Raw genomic sequence first — 19,594 nt, forward strand, 5'->3', positions numbered from 1 at the left:
CTCTGAAACAAATCAAAACAAAAGACAAAGCAAAACAACAACAACAACAACAACAACAACAACAACAAAAACCAATGAGAGTTGGTGATTAGTACTTTTTCTCCCCTCTTCGAGATAAAGTTGTACTATGTAGCCCTGGCTGGCTCAGAACTCCATGTGTACTCATGGCTGGTGTTGATAGAGATGGACCTGTGATGGATGGCACCTACCTGTGCCTCCCTCAGGCCTCTGGTGCACTATGGTGTACACTTCATGGCAGTCACCTTTTTCTGTTGACCGGTGGATTTAATCTTCAGGAGTCCAGTCTGGGTTACTGTTTCTTTGGTTTCAGCCATGATACGACTGATGACTGTCAAAGAAATGAGCTCAGTGTCTTCTCTCTTCTGGGCTCTGCCTTACTCTTTGCCTAGTGTGCTGGCTAGAGTAACGTTGGGAAGGGGACCCTTAGTTGAGAAAATTTTTTCACCAAAATATCCTTGAGGGGCCTTGATTGAGACTGATATATATGGGCCAAGAGATGACTGTGTTCAGAGCCACCATTGGGCCTGTGTGCCTGGATAGTGGAAGACAGCAGGCTGAGCAAGCCATGAAGAGCAAGCCAGTGAGCAGCTCTCCTTCATGGGTTCCTGCCTTGACATTCTTGCCCTGTCTTCCCTCAGTGATGACCTACAAGCTGCTACTCCCTACTTGCTCTTGGTCATAGTGGTTTTAGCACAACAGAAACTCTGAGGCACCCAGGCCTCAGTTTTCACTCGCTTGTATCTGCACTTCTTCCTTTTTCTGTTCTCCAGCAATGTCGTCTCCTGTGTTCGTGGTAGTATGTCACCATACTGTCTTATCTGCAGAGCTCTCCTGCTCTCCATGCTCAGGTTGCTTTAAGGCCTGTATGATTCTGTTGGAAGTTTTCACATCATCCTCCATTTGACCACACCGCTGGCCGTGTGCCGTGAGACCTATGACGTGGCTCGGACTCACTTGTTCTTTTTGCTGTTGCATCAGTGGCTGACCGTAGCTCTGGCTGGTCTGGAGCTTACCACGTAGACCCGGCTGTCCTCTGACTCACAGAGAGATGCCTGCTTCTGCTTCTCAGTGCTGGGATTTAAAGGCATGCACCACTTCCCCCGGCCTTTCTCATTTGTTCTCAGTTGAAGCCTTTTCTGACCAGAGTTGCTACTCAGCTCCAGTAAGAGTTAGGTACCAGTTTGATTGATCTTTGAAGTCTGTGCTGCATACTGTTTCTCATCAATCTCAGCAGACAATAGAGCAGTGATCTCTTCTGACTCCTTACTAAGTGTGTAAGCAAGATCCTCTCTCCTTGAACAGGAAATTCCTATCTCTTACTGTCTATGGGAAGCTGCATATAAGTTAAAGAAATTATTAAACAAAGGAATATTTTCAGCAGGAACGTAAAACCTTTTAGAAAAACAGTATTTATATTACTATGAAAACTTTGGTCTGTCATTTATATTTTTAACTTTGTAGTCTTTAGACAGCTTCATGTCAAACAATGGACACTTTCAGTATTACTTAGGTGGTGATCCTGCTCAGCACTTGGAAGGTTCTGGTTTTTGTGAAGATGCTCAACTCTCTCCTGGGAATGGCAGCATTGGGAAAATGCAGATGAGAGCAGTCAAGGGAAAAGGTGAAGTGAAGCACGGAGGAGAAGATGGCAGAAGTAGCAGTGGAACGCCGCACCGTGAGAAGAGAGGCGGAGAGAGTGAGGACATCTCCGGTGTCAGGAGAGGGAGAGGTGTGTAGTCCTCCTCCATTGATTCCCAACAGTCTTGTTGTCTAGGCCCAGACCTGGACAGGGGCTTGCGATTCTTTTGCCTCTGGCTGGCAAGTATTGGTGTGACAGTACCCAGCTTCATTTTTTTAATGTTCTGTGTGGTGTTTCTAAAAGACCATTGTGCGTGTGCGCACGCGTGAGTGTGTGCATGTATGTGTGTGTGTGTGTGTGTGTGAGAGAGAGAGAGAGAGAGTGAGTGTGTGTGTGTATGTGTGTGTGAGAGAGAGAGTGAGTGTGTGTGTGTGTGTGTGTGTGAGAGAGAGAGAGAGTGTGTGTGTGTGTGTGTGTGTGTGTGTGTGTGTGTGTGTGTGTATTTGTACACTCTACAGGCAATGCCCAACATGCAAGGACAGCTTGTAGGAGTCAGTCTTCTGCATGATGTGGCTCCCATTAATCAAAGCCAGGTCATGGATTTGGGCCACAAGTGTCCTTGTGTGTTGAGCTACCCTGGCATCCTGCTAGCGAGTATTTCTAAGGATTTGCCTTTTCTTCTGAGCAACTGCTGGCTGCTCTAACTGTGCTGCCACATTTGTTCCCTGTGTAAAAGTCAATCTGAATCTTTCATCTTTCCTTACAAATTAACTGGTAAGTGTGAAGGAACACTGAAACTGAAACATGGACAAGAGCAATGTGGGCTTGGCAAGACAGTCACCGGCAAAGTGTATTTGCACCAAACTCGGGTTTGATTCCTGGACTGAACGGGATATAACTGATTTCCATTAAGTTATCCTCTGACCTCTAATGGATACCTGGCATGAGCATTCCCTCTGACACACCTGACACTAAATGAATAACTGTGAAAGGAATGAAAAAAGAATACTGACATGATCAGGGAGTACACTAGATAAGAATGAGAAAAAAAGTAAATGTATTTGTTGTAGTTATTTCTGGTAAGAAATGAAGATCCTGTTGAAAGATGAGAGAGAAATGGTTGGGAGGGAGAGAGAGGGGGAGAGAGAGATAAGAGGGAGAGAAGGGGAGAGAGAGAGAAGGAGGAGAGAGGGAGAGAGAAGGAGAGAGAGAGAGAAGAGAGAAGGGAGAAAGAGAGAGGGAGAAAGAGAGAGAAAGATCATTCCCCAAGCCATTTCTCATTCCCTGAAGTACAGTATATTTTTAAACAGGCTTTGCATTAGATGACTTTGCCCAAGAGCAGGCTGACATAAGTGTTCTGAGTATAGTGAAGACAGTTAGGCCTTATAAATATTTAACTTATAAAATTCACAATTTATAAGGGACGTATTGGGGTATAACACTATTGAAATTTGAGAAGTATCCATACTTTGTTCAAAGGCCTATTTTTCAATCCTTTTTCTATAAATGGCAGGACTGAACTCAAGCTATAACTGAACCATAGCTCTTGTTCTACACTACAATTTTATATATGTCCTCTCTCCCTCTCTCTCACCCTCTCTCCTTCTCTCTCCCTCTCCCTCTCTTTCTTTTTCTCTCTGCCTCCCCTCTCCCTCCCTCTGTGTGTGTGAGTAAACCTCTCCTTAGCCTTCTAAAAAATAAGTTGGCAATACTAAGAACCTTGGCAAATTTGAAATCTTTTGATTCAATAGTATTATATTACAATCTGTACTAAAGGCAGCGTTGTGATGGTTAATAATTGGCTGCCAACTTGATTGGATTTAGAGTCACCTAGGAGTCAAGCCACTGGGCAGGCTTATGAGGAATGTCTAGTAGGTTAATTGATCTAGGAAGATTTTTGTAAACTGGGGTTCTAGATTCAATAAAAAAGAGGAACTGAAAAGAGCACTGGTATTCCTTGCACTCTGTTTCCTATTTTCAGATCCACTGTGACCTATAGCCCTGTGTTCTTACGGCTGTGCCAGTCCTGCCATGATGAACTTCCCCTTGACTGGAGGCCCAAATAAAACCTACCTTCCCTCCATCCGTCTTCCTTCCTTCCTTCCTTCCTTCCTTCCTTCCTTCCTTCCTTCCTTCCTTCCCTCCCTCCCTCCCTCCCTCTCTCTCTCTCTCTCTCTCTCTCTCTCTCTCTCTCTCTCTCTTTTTAAACATTTATTTATTTATTATGTATACAACATACAGCTTTCTGCCTGCTTGTATGCAACTACAGGCCAGAAGAGGGCACCAGACCTGATTACAGATGGTTGTGAGCCACCATGTGGTTGGTGGGAATTGAACTCAGGACCTCCGGAAGAGCAGACAGTGCTCTTAACCTCTGAGCTATCTCTTCAGCACCCCCCTCTCTTTCTTTCTTTTTTCTGTCTGTCTCTTTTTCTTCCTTTCTTCCTTTCTTTCCTTTCTTTCTTTTTCTTTTCTTTCCTTCCTTTGACCTTTCCCCTCTCCCTCCCTCCCTTCCTTCCTGTCCGTCTGTCCGTCCGTCTTTCTTTCTTTCTTTCTTTCTTTCTTTCTTTCTTTCTTTCTTTCTTTCTTCTTTCTTCTTTCTTTCTTTCTTTCTTTCTTTCTTTCTTTCTTCCCTTCCTTCCTTCCTTCCTTCCTTCCTTCCTTCCTTCCTTCCTTCCTTCCTTCCTTCCTTCCTTCCTTCCTTCTTTCTTTTCTTCCAGACAGGGCCTTTCTGTATAGCCCTAGCTGTTCTGGAACTCACTCTGTAGACCAGACTGGCCTCAAACTTTCAGAGATCTGTCTGCCTCTGCCTCCCAAATGCTGGGATTAAAGGCAAAAACCATTACTGCTTGGCTAAAACTTTCCTAAGTTGCTTTGATTAGGCACTTTGCTCAGCAACAAGGGAAGTAACTAACATGAGAGTCAACAAAAATTTAGAGATGAATTAGTATACAAAGACATTCATTGCAACATTATTTGTATTAGCAAAAATTTGGTTTTGAAGCCTGAGAGATGGTAAAATTTCTTGCTACATACACCTGATGGTTCACTTCCTGGTACCTACAGTGGAGGGAAAATGATTTCTGATAGTTGTCTTAGGACTTTCACATGTGTCATGGCCCACACATATCACATCCATAGTTACACACACACACCCACACACACACACACACACACACACACCCACACACCCACACACACACACACCCCATTTAAAAATAATTGTAGGGTTTTTTGGCTTTGGTTTTTTTGGTTGGTTTTGCTTTTTGAAATGGTGTCTTCCTGTATAGCCCTGGCTATCCTTGACCTCTGCATAGACTAGACTGGCCTTGAACTCACAGAGATCTGATTGCCTTTGACTACCAAGTGCTGGGATTAAAGGAGTACACTATCACACTCAGTCTTAAAGTAATTGTTTTCTGTTATTTTTTTCTTTTTGGTAGGGTCTCATGTATCCTAGGCTGGCCTTGACCTGGAAAACCCTTCTTGTAGCCCAGGCTGACCTTGAACTTCTGCTTCTCCTGCATCTACCTCCCAAATGCTAGATTGCAAGCATGTGCCACTCACTGTACCTGGTTTTTGTATTAGCAAAAATTTACAATCTCTAGTCAGGTGTGCAGAATGGTTAGGTCAATTACTTCACTGTTTATATTAAGGAATTTATGTAATTGTATAAGTGTTTTTGGAGTAAGAATCAATGATGGAGGTAAATGTTTGTAATATGATTTAAATAGTACATGTCATAAGGAATAAAACCAAATTTTAAGTCAGTGCATATGAAAAAATAAGTGGTAACATAGAAAAATCCTAGTAGTTAGATGTTTTAATATGTATAAGGAGTATGCAGTTTATTATTAGAAAACCCTTTTGTGTGCTTACAATATATTGAAACCAAGAAGGAAAATTTTGCTATCATAATTTTTAATACTTTAAAACAACAGTTAACAATTTTAATTGTAGTAATGAGCATTTATATTTGAAAAAAATTTATTTTGTGTGTCTGACTATTTTGCCTGCATGTATAGTGTACGGTGTGCGTGCCTGGTGCCCGCAGAGTTCAGAAGAGAGTGTCAGAATCTCTGGAACTGGAATTACAGTTTTACGCTACCATGATCATGCTGGGAACTAAGACCAGGTCCTCTGCAAGAGCAACAGGTGTTCTTAATTAATGAACCGTCTTTCCAGCTACAGTAAAGAGCTTTTTTTAACCTGTACTCTGAACATGATCTTATGAATTGTATAACCATGGTCATGTATTAGTCCATTATGTACAGTATCCTTTAATAGAGAATAGAAGTTTATGTAGGATTTCTTTAATGATAATGGCTTATTTTATGTACTTTATTGCTTTATTTTACTTTGTACATTTATTTGCGTATCAGGGAATTATCAAGGAAAGTGGAGAAGAAACTATTTCTATTTGAAAAAGAACCTTTATTTTTAGCTAACTTACTTTACTCTCTTAAAGTAGGGCATAGAATGCCACATTTGAGTGAAGGAACCAAGGGTCGGCAAGTAGGAAGTGGAGGTGATGGAGAACGCTGGGGCTCAGACCGAGGGTCCAGAGGCAGCCTCAATGAGCAGATCGCTCTTGTGCTCATTAGATTGCAGGAGGACATGCAGAATGTTCTTCAGAGACTTCATAAACTGGAAACACTAACTGCTTCGCAGGTAAGCTGCTGAGTTTGTTTCATTATTATCTTCTGTTTTCTGCTCCCATAAAGCAGTGTAAAAATCTGTCTCCATGAGACTTGCATAAATGCATCTTTACATTCAGATTTACATAAATACACATTTTTACAAGTTGACACAAATTTTAAAACTTTTTGTTAACAATAAAATCACCTAGTTTTGAACATATTAAGATAAAACTGGCCTAAAAGATGGGTGTCATTTCCATTAATAGAAAAAAATTTTAGAGTGTGAAGTTGAACATTACAGAGGGTTAGAGAACATAGTTAAAAGGCATTCAACAAGGTCCTGGGTTCAAAGACCTTTGAACCACCAAAGAGAATAAAAAATTAGTACCTTGAAGTTACAGCTTAGATACTTGATATTGGAAGAAAAATTTTTACTGAACATTTAAGTTTGGACAACTAATAATGAAATATTTACTAATACATAATAGTTATCATTAAAGAGTCATTCTCAGCCATGCATAGTGACACATACCTTTAATCTCAGCATGTGGGAGACAGCCTGATTTTCATAGACAGTTCTCGGACAGCCAGGGCTATGTAGAAAAACTCTGTTTCAAAAAAAGAAGTCATTTTGTGTAGTAAACATTTTCTATTTGTGTTGTGCTAGCTAGAGGGAAGATATTAAATTGCTAATTATTTAGAGTAACTTAATTTTAGTATAAAAAATTTAAAACCAGAGACTAGAGATCAATGTAGAGCGATAGTTTGATCTTGACTCTCTGTTGGCTCTGTAAGATCCAAGGTTGTTAAATCAAACCTTGAGATTCTTGAGAGTGAACATGAGAGCGCAGGTCTCTCTCTCTTCTGCTTGTCTTGTCCAACTCCGATATGATTGTTTTTGTTTTGTCTTATATTTTGTTATATATTATTATTTAGAAGCCTGTCCTTTTTTAGTGAAACAGAAAGGGAATGGATCTGAAGGGAGGGGAGGCGAAAAGGAGCTGGGAGGAGTGGAGGGAGGGGAAATTGTAATTAAGATATATTATGTTAGAAAAAAATCTATTTTTGGGGCTGGGGATTTAGCTCAGTGGTAGAGTGCTTACCTAGGAAGCACAAGGCCCTGGGTTCGGTCCCCAGCTCCGAAAAAAAAGAACCAAAAAAAAATCTATTTTCAATAAAAGGGAAAAAATGGAACCCTGGAAAACAAAGTACAGTAGAGACTGAGGGTGTAGCTTGATGGTGCAGTGTCTCCCTTACACGTTCCAGGCCCTGGATCCAAATCCTAGACCACAAAAAAGAAAAAGAAAAGACACCATATCCAGTCACTTACAAAAGTCCAAGAAAAACACAGACATCCTAGGTGGTTGAACTTTTTCTTACACAAATCTCTATTCTTCTAAGGAATAATCTGATATATATGCTTGAAGAGAAGAAAGTGCTCTTAACCACTGAGCCATCTCTCCAGCCCCCAAAACTTTTTCTTTCTTCTTCTTCTTCTTCTTCTTCTTCTTCTTCTTCTTCTTCTTCTTCTTCTTCTTCTTCTTCTTCTTCTTCTTCTTCTTCTTCTTCTTCTTCTTCTTCTTCCTCTTCCTCTTCCTCTTCCTCTTCCTCTTCCTCTTCCTCTTCCTCTTCCTCTTCCTCTTCTTCTTCTTCTTCTTCTTTTTTTTTTTTGGAGGGAGGTGGTTTTGATTTCTTTTGTAGCTTTGTGCTGGGAACTACCTCTGTAGACCATATGGAACACATATGGATGTACCTGCCAAGTGTCTTCCAGTGCTGGGATTAAAGGCATTTCCCACTCTGCCTTAAGCTGTAGTCCAGTCTGTCCTCAAACTTGTGATCTTCCTGCCTGTGCTTCTTCAGCATTACCATGGCCTTCTTTCTTTTTAAAAATAGCTATTGGATCCAGTTAGTGCTGCCATATGCACAAGGATGTGGAACCATCACCAAAACATGAATACTTTCTATTCACCACATCCTCAAAGAAGGAGCCCTCCAAGCAGCAATCTATGAAGCGGGGGTCTATCAGCATCTCTCCCATTCGTGCTAGAATTTTGGCTGGCTTGATCTTATCCAGGCGCTGAGCATGTAACATCCTGAAGACAACAGTTCATAGCATTATCCCATATCCTCTTGCATTCTCTTACTCAAAGCAGTTCCTAAGAGTAACTCTTACTAGTTGATACAGATGTGCCTGTTAGGGTGAATTATTCTCAGTACTGAGCAGTTATGAGCATCTGTACCTCACTGTAGAGGAAGTTTCTCTAGCTGAGATTGGGACTTGCACTAATCTATGTATAGAACAAATATTTAGAGGTCATTTGGGTTGTCCATTTAGTACAACAACAGTAGGATGTTCCTCCCTAGGTCTGTGACCTTTCCAGCTTTTGGCCAGGTTTATAGTATCAGATATAATTAGCCTCCTGTGTAATAGGCCTCAAATAGATTAGGCAGTGTTTTGTTACCTCTTGGCCACTATTGCTGCTATTGCACCAGAGGTTACATCTTCCTGTCATGACAGTATTGTGTATGCAGGGTCCAGGGTTGACGTCTTTTCTCCCTCAGTGGTTATAGCATATGCTAGCAGGGAATAAGTTTTCAGGTCGGTTTCAGATTGATTTCTCACTACCCTACAACCAAAGTCTTCTCATGAGTGATTCATCGATCATTCTTTTTCTCGAAAGTTATAATAAATGGAGAAAGTGGAGTAATGTTTTTAGTATATAATCTAAGTGAACTTGTCTTTGAAATGAGCTAAATTGAAATCTCAATTTCCTAATTAGTTGAAAGCTTTTGCTTGATTTAGATCATATCTCCTAATGATACAGGATGCAGTTCCTTTCTCATAGTTCATACTGTGGGTATCAGAGATAGCATGGGTATTGTTTATCGTCACTTGATCAGTATTAAGGCTGCAGTTCTCAGACATGCTTGCAAATGATGGTAATTGATGGTCTGGAGAGCAGATGAAACAAAGTTAAAGAGCTGGTAAGACTAAAAGAGGATTAAAAATACTATAAATATATGAAATTATATATACATACTTAAAATGAAATTGTAGAAAGATTAAATAAATAATTTAAAAATGAATTTAGAAGTAGTGCCTCACATATGCCATGAGGACTTCAGTGTAGTCTTTATCGCCTGAGCTCAGGGATTACAGGTGAACCAGCTCTTGGTTTATGTGGTTCAGGGGATTAAATACAAGTGATTTGTACATTTTAAAGTAAGAACTTAAGCAGTTGAACTATATTAACATTGATTTGAGGTTTTATTTTTATAATTTCATAATTTAAGGTATGTAAACAATATAAGGTATTTGCATCCCTTACAGGTTTAGGGGCCACACTGGTCCTCCAACCCCCAGTGTAACTGAACAGGAACTTCTGATCTTCCCTGTCTACCTCCATAATACTGAGATTGCAGACATGAGCCACCCGGGTGTACATCCATCCCCACTCTCATACCTGTGCTCAGTGTAGGCTTCAGTGTAATCAAAATTTAGCACAAAAAAAGAGAATAAGAAAGCAAGCTATTTATTCTTATTTTAAAAAATTGGAACTAGAAAAATGTTATATGGAACTACAGCTGTAGGTTAGTTGGTAGAGTGCTTGCTTGCCTCGCATGCAGTGTGTGTGTGTGTGTGTGTGTGTGTGTGTGTGTGTGTGTGCAAGCGCGCGCGCGTGTTGGATGTGGAACAGCACAGGGAGGCAGTAAGGATTAGAAGTTCACATTGAGTTATATTGGGAGTTGTAGGGTCAACTTGGGTTAGAGATCCTTTCTCAAAATAGACACAAGCAAAAAACCCAAAATGACACATTTTTTTCATTCTTTCAAAGCTGTTACTTTTTGTTTGTATTTCAAGGCGAAATTATCATGGCAGACAAGTAATCAGCCCTCCTCACAGGTAAGAGTTTTAAATAGATTATAAGATATTTAGATTTTATGAGATACTTAAGTCAGTAAGTATGAAACCTACCCTTTAGAGCATTGAAGCAAAAGTATATTTGGAGCTTTGGCCCCTTTGGCTTTTGCACATTTTTTATTCTTGCAAGTGTTTTACTTTATTCTGTAATAAACTTATTTCCTACAATGAAAAAGTTGGATGTCTTCGTTTAAGTCTTAGAAGTCTGCTTACTGAGCATAGAATAATCTGCTAGAGGAGAGGTTTGCTATTAGTTTTAAGTTTTTGAATTATGTTTCTCCATGTGGTATTTAAGAGATAAATGACAAGCTTATTTTATTTTCTCAGAGACCATCTTGGTGGCCCTTTGAGATGTCCCCTGGTGCATTAGCTTTTGCTATTATATGGCCTTTTATTGCTCAGTGGTTGGTGCATTTGTATTATCAAAGAAGGAGAAGGTAATACTCCAGTTTTCTACTTGAAATAGTGTATGCAGTCTTATAACTTATAGTAGACATGATTTGTAGTGGTAATTAAAGAGGTGGGTCCGTTTTACAGCTGCAGGGTCATTGTGAATATCTGCTGATCCTGACACCAGAACTACCTTGGAAAAGATAATTGTGCATTTCTAGGTACTTGTAAAAGATAAGCAATTTTTCACTCAAATATGTGATGGATTTGTACACCTTTAATTTATATAGCATGGCAATAACTATATGCTTTTTAAGTTTTATGACTAATGAAAATGTCATGCTTTTAAAGGCTGTTTATTTAGAAATAGCTTTAATAGAATTTCAGAAGCAGTAGTTAGTGTCTTGGTAGCCCCTGTATCTTTATAATCTCTTCACCCCATGTGCTCTTTGAAGATAAGGACACTGATTTAAATTACGTCCACTATACTCATAAATATATGTGAGTTTTACCCCCTTTCCCCCCCTTTTTTTTTTGGTTTTCTGAGACAGGGTTTCTTTATGTGAACAGCCATTCCTATCTTGGAATACATTTCATAGACCAGCCTCAAACTCACAGACATCCTCCTGCCTCTGCTTCCTCAGCACTGGGATTAAAAGCATGGACTACCATGCCTGCTCAACCCCATTGTTTACTTTTAATTTTATTGGGGATATATTGAGTGTCGAGCCCCAGCACCTCACAGTAGACAGTCTACCCCTGAGATGTCCCTTCTAGTCACCAAAACTTGTTTTCATGTTTCTTTTGTAGAAATCCACAGTGAGGGCTATGGAGATAGCTCAGTTGCATAGCAAGCATCAGTTCAATTTTCAGTACCTACAGAACAGAGCTGGGCATGGCTACTCATGCTTGTGGCACCAGTGACACAGGCTGATCAGGGGCCAGTCAGCCTGGCCTACTTGAGTTTCACTGCCCACCTTTAAAATAATGGTCCTCAAACTTCCTAATGCTGTGACCCTTTAATGTAGTTACCCCAACCACAATATTATTTTTGTTGCTACTTCATAACTGTACTTTTGCTGCTGTTATAAATCTTAATATAAATATCTGTATTTTCCAATGGACTTAGGCGACCCCTGTGAAAAGGTGAATTGAGCCTCAAAGGCATTGTGACCCACAGGTTGAGAACCACTGTTCTACAACATGGATAGCCACCAAGGTAGCAGTTCTCAATATGCCACAGCATTAGGAAGGTTGAGAATCAGCGCTCTTAAGAGTGACACCTGAAGTTGACCTATAACCTTCTACATGCAGCCAGGATACACACATGCACCTACACACACATGAACACATACACACATGCAGCTCCCCTCCAAACACATGCATATACATATACAGAAAATGTAGAAAATGAAACTAGTTGAGAAGTTTGACATAGAACAACAATAACTTTTTATTTAAGATTGAAGCAGCTTTTATCACATCACGAAGGGTTCAGAAACAAGTGACATATCCAGACATGATAATCCATATTGATTTGTGGGGTGGACACAGGAGGAGCAGGAGTGCCAGGCTAGCCAGTTACATAAGGAATAAAAATTGTTTTAGTAGTTGCAGAAAATTGGACTTTTTTGTTTATTTCTCTGTGTGCTTTATTCTTTGAGCTTGAGTTTCAGTCAGCTTAGGCTGGCTTGAGCTCAGGCTAACTTTGAACTTGCAGTCGTGTCCTGCCTTAGCCTCCCAAGTGCTGGGATTATAGGCCTGTACCACCAGACCCCTTTGAAAATTGGAGTATTTTTATAAAATTAATTAAGTAATTCATTTGCCTTAGGACATCACTGCTAGCAGAAGTCTGGTAAAGGAGGCTTACAGTTTCTTCTACGTGTCCCTTTAGTTGTTAGAGAGAGAAACAATAATAAAGTTTTCTGCCTTATTGAGTTTTGCATGTTAAGCTATCTTTCCAATGAGATTGTTCAATACAATGTGTTTTAGAGTTATTTCAGTTTTCTTGTATCTGTTGAGACTTGTTTTATGTCTGACTATGTGGTTAGTTTTGGAGGGAGTTCTGTGAGGTGCTGAGAAGGTATAATCTTGTGTTTGGGTGAAACGATCTATAAATATCTTTTAGGTCCATTTTGTTTATAACACCTGTTAGCTCTAGTTTTTTGTTTAATAGTTCTGTTAGTATGTATGACTTCTTGACCATTAATGAAAGTTGGTTATTAAAGTCTCCCAATATGTGTCAATATGTGATTTTAAGCTATACCTTTTTTAATTGTTTTTTGTTTGTTTTTACAAATGTGGGTACCATTATATTTGGGGCATAGATATTAGGAATTGAAATATTATCTTGGTGGATTTTTCTTTTGATGCGTCTCTAGGGTCTTCTCCCATCTCTGATTAGTTTTGGTTTGAAGTCTACTTTGGTAGATATTAAAATGGCTACCCCACTTGCTTCTTAGGTCTATTTGCTTTGAACATCTTTTTCCAACCCTTTACTCCGAAGTAATGTCTGTCCTTGATGTTAAGGTGCCTTTCCTATATATAGCAGAAGAGTGGATCCTGTTTCTGCATTCATTTTGTTAGTCTGTCTCTTTTCATTTGGTTATTCAGACCATTAACATTGAGAGATATCGGGCTGGAGAGATGGCTCAGAGGTTCAGAGCACCGACTGCTCTTCCAGAGGTCCTGAGTACAATTCCCAGCAACCACATGGTGGCTCACAACCATCTATGAATAAGATAAATAAATCTTAAAAAAAAAACCAAAACATTGAGAGATAACAATGATTAATGACTGTTGATACTTGTTATTTTGTTGTTGTTGTTGTTGGTTTTTGTTGCTGGTGTGTTTCTCTTCCTTTGATTTTGCTGGTATGCAATTATTTCCTGTGTGTAGTTAACCTCCTTTGGTTGGAGTTTTCCTTCTAGCACCTTGTGTAAAGCTTGATTTGTATATAGATAATGTCTAAATTTGGCCTTATCATGTAATATAGTTTTTCCTTCTATGCATATTGAATGTTTTGCTGGGTAGTCTGAGCCGAGCTGGCATCTTGCTCACTTAGAGTCCTACAGCACAACTGTCCAGGCCCTTCTGGCTTTTAGAGTTTCCATTGGGAAGTCAGGTGTAATTCTAATATACCTGCATTTACATGTTACTTGGCCCTTTTTCCCTTTGTAGCTTTTAATATTCTGTGTATTTGATGTTTTAATCATTATGTGGTGAGGGGACTTTCTTTTCTGATTCAGTCTGTTTGGTGCTCTGTATATTTCTTGTGCCTTCATAGACATCTGTAGGTTAGGAGAAAATTCTGTGATTTTGTTGAAAACATTATCTGGGCCTTTGAGCTAGGTTTCCTCTCCTTTCTCTATTCCTGTTATTCTTAGGTTTGCCCTTTTTCGTCTCCTAGATTTCCTGGATATTTTGTGTCAGGAGCTTTTAGATTTACTAGTTTCCTTGCTTGATGTATCCATTTATTCTATTGTATCTTCTACACCTGAAATTCTCTCTTCTATTCTGTGAAGCATGCCTCTGTAGTTTGTTTGAATTCTTAAATTTTTCATTTCTAGAATTCCCTCAGTTTGTGTTTTCTTTATTGCTTCTATTTCTATTTTTGGGTTTTGAACTGTTATATTTATTTCCTTCACCTGTTTATATTTTCTTGGGTTTAAGATTTATTTTCTTGGGTTTATTGATTTCCTTCAATTGTTTGTTTTTCTGGGTTTCTTTAAGGACCTCTATTATTTTCACATATTTGGTTTTAAGTTAATTTTCTTGTGCTTCACCTCTGTTGGAAGATTTAAGGCCTGCTGTGGTAGGATAGCAGGGCTCTAGCAGAAACATATTGATCTGACTGTGGATTTTGTTTTGTGCTGGCATTTGGATATAGTATGCCAGTATAAAAAGGTCTTGGTGCTGAGTTCTGGACTTGTCTTGTTAGATGGGTCCTTTGTCCTTTGTTTTCATTTCCTCTGTGGGTGTGCAGACAGAGTAATGGCTGTACATTGCATGTTTTCTTTTCTTCTTTTAAAGATTTATTTATTTTATTTATTTGAGTACACTGTAGCTGTCTTCAGATACACAAGAAGAGGGCATCAGGTCCCATTACAGATGGCTGTGAGCCACCATGTGGTTGCTGGGATTTGAGCTCAGGACCCCTGGAAGAGCAGTCGGTGCTCGTAACTGCTGAGCCATCTCTCCAGCCCTACAGCAGTCGGTGCTCTTCACTGCTGAGCCGTCTCTCCAGCCCCACAGCAGTTAGTGCTCTTCACTGCTGAGCCATCTCTCCAGCCCCACAGCAGTCAGTGCTCTTAACCGCTGAGCCATCTCTCCAGCCCCACAGCAGTCGGTGCTTGTAACTGCTGAGCCGTCTCTCCAGCCCCACAGCAGTCAGTGCTCGTAACTGCTGCGCCGTCTCTCCAGCCCCACAGCAGTCAGTGTTCGTAACTGCTGCGCCATCTCTCCAGCCCCACAGCAGTCAGTGCTCGTAACTGCTGCGCCATCTCTCCAGCCCCACAGCAGTCAGTGCTCGTAACCGCTGCGCCATCTCTCCAGCCCGCTGCATGTTTTCATAGCCTGTTCCCTTGGTGTGTTCACAGGGAATGCCTGCTCATTTGGAGCCTTATTGAGTGGGATGAGTTGGGTGAAGGAAGGTTGGAGGAGGCCTTGTCTTGTGATCCTTTGCGGATTGGATCAGAGAGGAAAGGGAGACCAAGGCAGACTTCTAGCCTCAGAGCTCTGGGTGAGATCTGGGGGATTAGATCTGAGGAGCTTAGGAGAGGTGTGGTTCTGCCTTCAGCTTACTTGCTGCCCTGGGAGGAGCTGCCCTTGGGTTAGCAGAATTTGCTTGTTGGAGTTGAAATCTGGGATAAAGTAACAAGTCAGGAGAGAGGTTAGGAAGGGGTGGTTCTGGGGCCCCACAAATGTGGAGGGGTAAGGGAAGGTTGCAGTTGGTGTCCTGTTGCAGTGCTAGGGACAAGACTGGGTGATTGGGTCTGGGGGAGCAGGAAAGAGGGTATATGTGTCAGGGCAGCTGATTTGGTTTTTTGTCAGGCATGGCCTGTGGTTTAGCAGGGGCTTAATCTGGTAATTTTTAATATCATAGCTAAAGAAATAGTTTGGAAAGAATGTGTGAAAGAAAGGTGTCTAGGTCTTGTGTTGTGATTTGCTTTTTGCTTGTTTTGGTAGAGTATAAATTTAGATGTAAAAGAGATTGCCCATGCAGTTTCTTCTTGCATGTGATTTAAAGAGCAACATCTATAGATTTCTTAATACAGTTCCTAGGGATCTGGCTTAGTCTCTGCTAGGAAAATAAAAATATTCCTGAATAGACTCTATTAAAAACTTGAAACTCTGAAGTTTTGAAGATCTTGATATTTATTTCTGCTTTGGAAGATTGGGAGTCCAGGGACTAAATTGTTTGCTGCTTTGCAAAGGACCTTGTGTAGCAGTCAACATCATGTGGTCCTTGATAAGTGTGGGGAACTGTTGGGTATCCAGTACCCATAGCTAACATTTGTGCTACAACTTTGCAGGCAGTTTTCTTGAGAACCACCCACATGTCTTTGTCAGGCATTTCAATTTTCTTCTTCCATGGGCATTTTGTTCCTAATGCAGATACCCTCTGTTGCTTAAAACCTGATTATTTAAAATGTCACTCATGCCAAGGAAATGTATATAAAAAGGTTGTCTACAGAAATTAAGGACTGATCTGAGTGCTTAAGAGTGCTTGGAGAGATGGTTCAGCTATTAAAAGCACATACCATTATACCAGAGGACCCAAGTTTGGTTCCCAGTACCTGTGTTGGTGTCACAACTCTACCAAACTCCAGGGGATCTGATGCCTCTTTCAGCTTCTGTGGATACCTGAAATCATGTGCACATTCCCACTCCCCTTTAACAAATAACTAAAAACAAATAAAAAAGTATTTTGCCAATGAGCTGCATATGAGTGTCTAGGGTGAGGAATAGATGGTGATGAGAATTCCAGGTGTCTTGGCATCCTGAATCTGCTATATATTCTTTCCGGCAGTGGTCTTTTACAAATCATGTATGGACTGTTGTGCTCTGAACTAGCAAGACCACCCTCATAAAACTGTCACATTATATATCCATGTTTTGAGGTATATGTTGCCCCTCCCAGTCAATGAACTGAGCTAGGAGCCTGTTTTATTTAATCTCTGAATCCCTAATCCAGTAAATGATAGTAAGTCTGGGCTTTTAAACATTTTCATATTTTCATTTTCATAAAATTATGAATTAAATTCCCTAAATATTAACTATATATCTGCCAGTTAGAAAAGTATGAGAACTAGAAGGTAAAAGGAGAGATATAAATTGAAATTATCAGAAACTGCTTGAGGGCTATTATAGCTTGGTATAGCATATACTTAGCACGTGAAAAGCCCTAGGCTTAGCCCTATATCAGCAGTAAATGAATAAATACATTTGATAATTTGACTATCTGCAATTACATCTTTCATACCAAGCTAATTCACATGAAGTAACCTTGTAATGATCATTTGTAGTTTTACAGTTTAATTCTGGATTTGAATGCTGTGCTTGTCCATAAAATTCTTTGGTATGAATGTGCTTCACATTCAGGTTACATTTATACTTACAGGAAACTGGTTTTTGCTTTATTTTTAAAGAAAACTAAATTGAAGACATGGCCTTTTACTCAAGAAGACTGCTGGGCCTGGATGACCTAAGAGATGGATTGGAAATGAAGTGGAATTCACAAGAAAATCTCAGTTTGTGATGATTACATTTCTTTTTTTGTCCAGTAGTTTGGTTTATATACATAAATATTCTTTGCACTACACAAGATGATAACAATTTAAAGACTAATATTGCTGATACTTGAAAAATCAATCTCAACTAGATTTTAAGTAGCATCCATAGACTTACTCTTTTTGAGCTTGAAGGACTTTAAATTATTAATTATTGTTCAGTAACAATCACCTGATTTTCTCCCATAAGAATTATAAGCTGCATTTCTAAGGCATAGCTACAATTATGAGATAGAATTTATAATTTTTACTTTTCTAAATTAAACACAAGAAAGAATACAAAAACAAGCGTGGCTTTTAAATGAGGCTAAATCAATTGTTTCAGTCACTGAAGTGTCAGCCATGTAGCAGAAAACTGACGGAAGAATCCTTTACATTCTTTGTGGTCTGTACAGAAGACTGGGCTCTATTTAGTGGCTTGATTTCCCTGGCTTGCTCAGGGGAACTCAGAAAATCACCGCCCTTGTACTGTGCTTACTGTTTACAAACGATCCGGTGAACAGACTGGAAGATGGAGATGGTGAAGAATAGGCCTCATGCCAGCTCTACAGATGGTTAATCAGATTTTATCCAGCCACACCCACTTCATCCTCTGGAACCATTTTTTCTTTAAGTGAGGATATCTACTGTCTGCTTCATAGGGTGCTTTGCAATAAAATGAAAACTTATTTATACTGTTTTTACTAAGGTAACAATCGCATGAAAATCCTTTTTTCTCCAAGTGGTAAATGACAGTCTGGATTCCTAACCTCTTAGTGCCTCAGTTTTCCGGGGTATACTTCACAAGGTATCAGAAGTACCTTCAGTCCACAGGTCTCTACGTCCATGTGATTAAGGAATGCCTAACTAATGGAAACTTACGTTCCTTCTAGCCATTAGAACAAAAGGAAGATTAATTTAGATCCTGGGAGACTATATTTGAAAAATAATCTTCCTTGTGTACTTACCCAAACCTGTGCTAGGAAATATACTTTATGCTTTGAAGATTTAACTTAAGAACTTTATAGCAAACCCTTTTCTGCTTTTCCTTTGGAGATAGTGTTGGTAGCTCATGCCAACCCCCGGTTCACTGTGTAGTTAAAGAGGACCTTGAACACCTGATGGTCCTGTCTCTACTGCTTTTCAGTTTCTGGGCCACAGGCATGTACCAGGGTAGCCAGCTTGGATAGTAAAACATTTTAATTTGTTCTTGTTTTTAACGATGCTAAATGATGCTGGGGGTATTAGCATTGGGTACTGAATTATTTTCAGTAAGAGGGAAAGAATCCATCTCCAGAATATAGAATTTTTCTTAAAAAAAAAAAAGTATGAGAACTTAATTTGCTTTACAAGAAAAAATTTTAAAACTGTAACTTCATTTTAAAATTGTGTATCACAACTTGGTTTATCTGCCTAAAATGATCTACTAGCTGTTGCTTATGATTAAAAAAAAAAGCAAGTAACTGAATTATTATGGAAAACTTTAGACCTGTGGAGTGGTTTTAAATTACAAAAGAAGTTGGTATGATAAAGTGATGGCTTTTTTTCTTACATAAATAAAATGCAAATCAAAGATGTAACCAGTTGTGATTCATTGCAAGTAGTCAAGTGTCACTAACTCCTAAGGACAACCATTTGTATCTTATAAATCAGAATTACTTATAGTTTGAAAGCACTTTGCACACAATTCTTGTATATAAAGGATGTAATTACAGGATATAGTGGTAATGCTTTAAAACATGAACCCCATTTTAAAAATTGACAGCTATGGTATTTTTTTAATGATCAGCTTTTTTTGTTTATTGTAAACCTAAGTTAAAAATAAAAGGTTAATGAGAAATGAAATGTTTTTTAATGATTTGTTAACTGTATTGATTGTGTACAAAGCTAAAGTAAGAACAAAGGGTAGGAGCTCATACAACCTAATCTTAAATGGCAGGCAGGAGCTACAACTCTCCCAAATGCCAAGGTGTGATGTCTGAGGTCCAGTTCCTAGCACCATGCAAAAAGATAAGTTCATGAGACTAAATAAAGGCATATTATATATATAATTTGATAAGAGATGCAGAAATGCAGTTTAACTTATCTGTCATCTGATTAAGGCTATTAGTAATACAGTTAAAAAAGTTTTATTATGTAGCTCAGACTGGCTTCATACTTGAAGCAATCTTCTTGCCTCAGCCTACAAAGGAAGAAAAAAGTCATTTTAAGTTTCAACAGATGTGAAGGTGAGAATGTTAAGGTAAAGTGCTGTCTCTTGGCTCATACTAGA

The 19,594-nt window shown here is 39.4% G+C and overlaps 1 protein-coding gene across 50 annotated transcripts in view; it reads left to right on the top strand.

Annotated features, from left to right (window-relative positions):
* Positions 1-19,167, top strand: part of Acbd5 (acyl-CoA binding domain containing 5) — a 41,936-nt gene extending 22,769 nt beyond the window's left edge. For 4 of the 50 annotated variants that reach the window (XR_015640837.1, XR_015640838.1, XR_015640833.1 and 1 more), the window contains 5 exons: positions 1,522-1,750; positions 6,069-6,271; positions 10,077-10,144; positions 10,490-10,599; positions 17,203-19,167. Coding sequence is in view for 37 of the 50 variants with exons in the window: in XM_087590840.1 (XP_087446966.1) it covers positions 1,483-1,750; positions 6,069-6,271; positions 10,103-10,144; positions 10,490-10,599; positions 17,203-17,215 (636 nt within the window). In the remaining 13 variants the exon portion in view is untranslated. 50 annotated transcript variants of the gene reach the window in all.
* Positions 19,168-19,594: the final 427 nt, after the last annotated feature.

The sequence above is a fragment of the Rattus norvegicus genome, chromosome 17 (assembly GCF_021556685.1).
Source record: "Rattus norvegicus strain SHRSP/BbbUtx chromosome 17, alternate assembly SHRSP_T2T, whole genome shotgun sequence".
NCBI lineage: Eukaryota > Metazoa > Chordata > Mammalia > Rodentia > Muridae > Rattus > Rattus norvegicus.